The sequence below is a fragment of the Gavialis gangeticus genome, unplaced genomic scaffold (genome assembly GCF_001723915.1).
Source record: "Gavialis gangeticus isolate Ggan-Ray unplaced genomic scaffold, GavGan_comp1, whole genome shotgun sequence".
Taxonomy (NCBI): Eukaryota; Metazoa; Chordata; order Crocodylia; family Gavialidae; genus Gavialis; species Gavialis gangeticus.
Genome location: NW_017729033.1, coordinates 68,316,623 through 68,321,930, shown reverse-complemented (window position 1 = coordinate 68,321,930; position 5,308 = coordinate 68,316,623). Strand labels below are relative to the sequence as shown.

Genomic DNA, 5,308 nt, shown 5'->3' with positions numbered 1-5,308 from the left:
AAAACAGCCACCCAGCTGTGAAGGTAGTGTTCACAAATGTCTAACAACTCTATAGTTGGTTTCTATCCAGCTTCTTTTTGAACTTGTAGCAGTGCCCTAGATGTAACAGAAGATGTAAAAGAAAAAAACAAAAAGGGAAAGTTAGTAGACTGAGCCCTGCTATCCCTTTTTGTTTTCCTAAAGATTTGCAAGCTTTACATTGTGGATAATTGTGTGCCTTTATATTTTTGGGAAATAAATGCATACAGAATGCTTGTGGATTTTTTTTTTTTTTTTTTTTTTGGCTATAGATAGTTGCAGTCACTGCACAGAAGGGAATGGAGGGGCTAAATGTTAATACAGCCTCAAATAGCTTTACAGTATCTTTCAAGGAAAGTCCTTGCTCAGTCAGTGGAAGGACTGTACAAGTAGCAAATCTTCTCACAGATGCATTCCTTGGAGGCCTCTTTATTGGAGCCAGCAGTTGTCCTGCAGCTTCAGTGAATGTGTCGTCTAGTCCAATGGGAGTCCCATTTTGAAGTCATTGATGCTCTGTATGAGTGCTGGGCATCTGACCTACATGAGTCTAACTGTAGGGCAATTAGAATTTTTACTTTTAAGTAAACAGATAAGCAAGATGTAGCGTGGGGCGGAAGGGAAGAGTAAAGTTAACATTTGGTTGTACTCAAGCTGTCATCTTTACTATTATCAGGAAGAGTGAGAAATGAAAACGCATTTGAATTATAAGCGCTATATTATAGTTTTGAAAGTGTCTCATAATTAGTTTTATGGTTGTGTTTTAACAAATAGCTGTCTCTCAATGTCTTATGATGAAAATAACTACAATTTAAACTTTCATATGAGGAAATGATTTAAATCTGTAGTTTTTCCCTATTATAGGAATTGCAATGCAGCAAGGTACAAGAAGGCCAGGTTTCACTAGAATGTGACGCATTATGCAAGGAAATGAAACGGAAAGCATCTGAGGTAATGTGTCTCTTGTGGTTATAATATATTCTCACTGCTTCAAGAAAAAAAATGAGCACAAAATTATTTTTCAAGACAGGACCAGCAAGAAATAAAACATAATCAAATCAAATGTGCATGTTTAACAGCTGCTTTTTCAGATTATTGCTTTCTGTTTAATGTGGAATAATAGGTTTGCATATAGCCTGTAGACAGACTACCTATGCTTTGATTAGTTAGTTGGCTATGCTAAAATAATACACTAACTTTATCTTGTACATCTCAGGAAGTTGGTAAAACTGGTTCTTTCCTCTTAAATAGTGGAGCACTATTTGGCTTCCAATGGCAAAATCTGTGGGAGGAATGAAAAATGCTTCAGAGTCTGTATATAGTTGATTTTATAGCAAACTTGGTTCGTGCTTTCTTTGGGGGATGGGTTTGCATTTTTTTGCAGAATGAGAAATAGTATCCTTGAAGTTTGGAAAATAAATTAGGTCCCAGCCCTGCAGATTGTTGGATTTCACTGCACGGACTCTGACTTCTTTCTGTCAGGAGAATTGGTTTAAGTTGTGATACCCTGCATTTCAAAACAGGATAAGGCTCTATCACCCTCTTTGAAGGAACTGCCTTAATGTTAACCACAGTTTCTATGTATGGATAGAATTTGTCCCTGCTTATTTGAAGCACTGCAAAGTTAGCTTTGTATTTATTGCAATTATTTAGAATAGCTGTGCTTGGGATATAGAACTAGCTTAATAGCTGGTTGAAAATGCATTCAGCTAAATTGGGAGCTCATTCACACTGAGGTTAACCTGCAGTAAATCTGAGGTCAGTGCACTTACTGTGCATTTATACCCATTAAATGATAGATGAGTATCGCTAATTGGCTGTGTAATTAAGGATTCTGAACAAGACCTTTACTAACTATAGGTGATTCTCATTTAGAATATTGCCAGTGTGACTTCAGTTTCTTAGGAGAGTGACATTCTCTGGCCTTGTGTGTAATTGTAATGTCAGTATTCTCATGCCACTAGTACTTCTCAGTGTGGGGAAAGGAAAAGGGTCTGAAATGCTCAGTTATCCTACTTTGTGTACATTAGGAATGTATTTTACTTTGTACATGTACAAAGATTGCATTGGTCTTGACAAAGCTGATACGCCTTCAGTGTTGTATTTATTCATATTTTTCTTTTTCTTTATATACTTTTAACGTTATTAATGAATTGACTTTGGTATGTGAGTACTTGGGAGAGTTAGGGAGCTTGTAACTATGAAAGTTTTAAATTGTCATAGAACCAAATTATATGAAATACCAAATTATTGGCCAATAACTTATACATGCATGCTGCAAGGGTTACAGTACAACAGTCCTCATCAGTGGGTGCATCTACACATGTGCTTTACTGCAGAGTAGACTAATTAGCTCTGCAGTAAAGCATCCCCATCTACATGTGCTCCAGTATTAGGGTGCAGTAAATTAATTAACTCTGCCGTAAGATAGTGATGCCAGGGACAGTACTGTCTTATGGAAGAGTAGGTAACTGTGCTGAAATGCATGTGTAGATGGTGACAGGGTCTGGTTGGGGCATGAGGGTGCTTAATTGCAGGGGCTGCCTGCTGCCTAGCCACATGGCTCTGCATGTTCTGTACGCTCATGCCCCAGCCAAGCCCTTCCACCACCCAGAACTTTGGGCTGACTTCCCAGTATCCCCTGCCAGCCTGGGGATGCTCTGCCTTGATTCAGATTATTGCTGTCCTGAGTGCACATGCAGATGCTGTACCCAGGAGCAGTTTCCTCCGGTGCTAACTGCTCCAAAGTTTATTGCATGATGCTAATTGCATATGTATATGCACCCAGTATGACTTTCCTTTTTTTTTTTATACCCAAATCATCCTGAAATGTGGGTGCATTTATTTCCATTACTCACCTGTTCCAAGTCCAACAATGGCATGATGTAGGCTGCATGTACAGGGCCTACAAATGACCACTTTATTGACTACTTCGTTCAGAGATTCTTGGTATAATCTGGCAGATGTTTTGCAGGGCACATATCATGCTACAGAAACAAAAATTGCATACCGTATTGGTACACCAAATAGTATTGTAGGCAGCACTGCCTTGCACTTGGTCTGCCAAATGCATAGTCCACCACATGCCTAAAACTGGTACATATATACTTAAACTTTTTTTTGCTGGGTTGTCTGAGGTTGAGGTTCAATTTCTTTGGGGCTGATAATTGTATATTCTTTCTGGTAGAGAAGAAGTGGGCACATAAGCATCATTGAAGGCTTCTCAAACTTTGTTGGGGCCCATTCTCTGAGAAGCAAGATTTTCTCAGTAATATCTTGGTTCAATAAAAGATATTACCGAGCAAATCTTGCTGCTTAGAGATTTAGAAGTCTGGGATAACCAAGTTTCAGCAGCACTGGCAACTGACTGTGGTCAGGTAGGGCATTTCTCACTTGTGTACCCACTTTTTTGTGCCCAGAAGCTCACCTGAAATCTTTCCCAACTTATATAGTTGGTCAAATAAAAGGTATTACTATAAATGCATCTTGCTGATTTGTAATTTCCCTGGACCATCATGGCTTCAACAGCAACACTCCTACAGTCTTTAAGGGTCAGCTTAGTCATGCCAACTAGAATGTATAGGGCATTTCTCACTTGTGCACCTTGCCACTGGTACAGAGGGCTTACACAGTGGCCTAGGAAGCACAAGGAAGGCCCATTTACTCATATGAGAGTTGTGGAACTACTGTTGGTTATCCAACATCTTCATAATGATGCAGTTTGCATCTCAATGGGCTAGTTATCCCACACCAGATGTACATGGGGAATCTGCAGCATGTGTTGTCTCCCTTCTACCATGAGTATAACCCTCTCAAAATCCTCGGTGCTCTACATGGTTCAGAAAGAGCTGCTGAAATATCATCCAGAGTCTTGCAGAACATTTACCCTACTTAATAAGCATTTAAACCATAAGTAGGAGGTCTGTAGCTCAGTTCCCAAGTGAAAGAACAAAAATGAGGAGCATATAGAGCTCGAAATGCCTTGTGTAAAGTGGTTCATTGCTAAAACCACTTCTGCACAAGGGCTGACAGGTTCTCCCAGAGGACATTGCAAACATTCTTAGAGAAGCGCTAGGTGGTGCGATTACTGAAAACCATTGTTTATGCTCCCAGAAGTCATAGTGGCAAAAGTGTGGCTGTGGGTACCAGGTGTTGGGGCTTGCACACCTCTTTTTTTAGGAATACACAAAAGCAGGCTTAGCTAATATGTGTCTGTATGCATGCAAGCCAAGATGCAAATACATACTGTTGTGTAGACATAACCAGACTCTTTGGCAACTCCAGTGGTCATTGAGTGGCAACAAGTGATCTGGCCACTCAAGTTCTTGGTCTGGTTTAATTCAGTGACCTAAGTTTAAAAACAAAAATGCTAGTTCTTAACACATTACAAGGAAATTATAAAGAAAATGTTAGGGAATGTATACTCCATTTACATATATTGTAATTTTCAGAGAAGAATTGCTAGTGCATTGAGCACGAAATCAGGAGCCAAGGACTCCTGGAATTTACTGCAAGTAGTATCACAGATAGGTTCTTTCATTCCCAAGGCCACAAAACTACAAGTACCTGTCTCTCGTAAGAGTATGAATTAGTCTATTTTTTGAAGTTGTAAAGTGCTATATAAATTCTCCTTCCTAAGTGATATTCTGCAGTTTGTGATGGCTCAATAATGGCAAGGTAGACTGAACTCCTATTGTGTGCACTCCATGTAATTATAGTTCAGTACAGCATGTCAAGATTGAACAGCATGCCCATTAAAAACTTGAGCCATTTATAAGGGATCATAGAGGTGGCCATCGGTCTCCAAAAATCACTGATGTGTTAACTGTACTAGCCAACATAATAGTGTCTAATGAATGTGCACTTTTGAGGTAATTTGAGATTTTAATGCATGTTTTTTTCCTGAAAGTGCTCTTCTTTTTTTTCTTCTTCTGCCTTATCTTAGTGGAGAAGACAGAAGTGCAACAAGACTACATTTTTTTATAATCTTTTCTCACTGGTTCAAATTGAGCCACAATAGGCTAATAGTTTTGAGACCCTCTCTGTTTCTGTATACGAGTGTCTCTTTTTGCTCCTTTTCTTCATGGAATGTATACTTTTAAACTCGGCTATTTCAAGATCTGCTGCCTTACCATTAGGTGGCAGTAAAGGATCAAGAGACTTGGTAGTAGTAAGCTTTTTCATGCCACACTTTCAGTACATGTGGCTGACAAGCTTGTTTGCTTGTTTTCAGTGTGGCTTTCCTTTAAAAAAAAATCACACTTTGTTCCTTTTTTTTTTTTTTTTTTTTTTT

The 5,308-nt window shown here is 39.0% G+C and overlaps 1 protein-coding gene across 1 annotated transcript in view; it reads left to right on the top strand.

Annotated features, from left to right (window-relative positions):
* The window catches only part of NFXL1 (nuclear transcription factor, X-box binding like 1), a 106,801-nt gene that overhangs the window by 81,375 nt on the left and 20,118 nt on the right, over positions 1-5,308 (top strand). Inside the window, exon 20 of the mRNA XM_019525858.1 lies at positions 880-966. Within this exon, the coding sequence (XP_019381403.1) occupies positions 880-966 (87 nt within the window). The remainder of the gene's footprint in view (positions 1-879; positions 967-5,308) is intronic.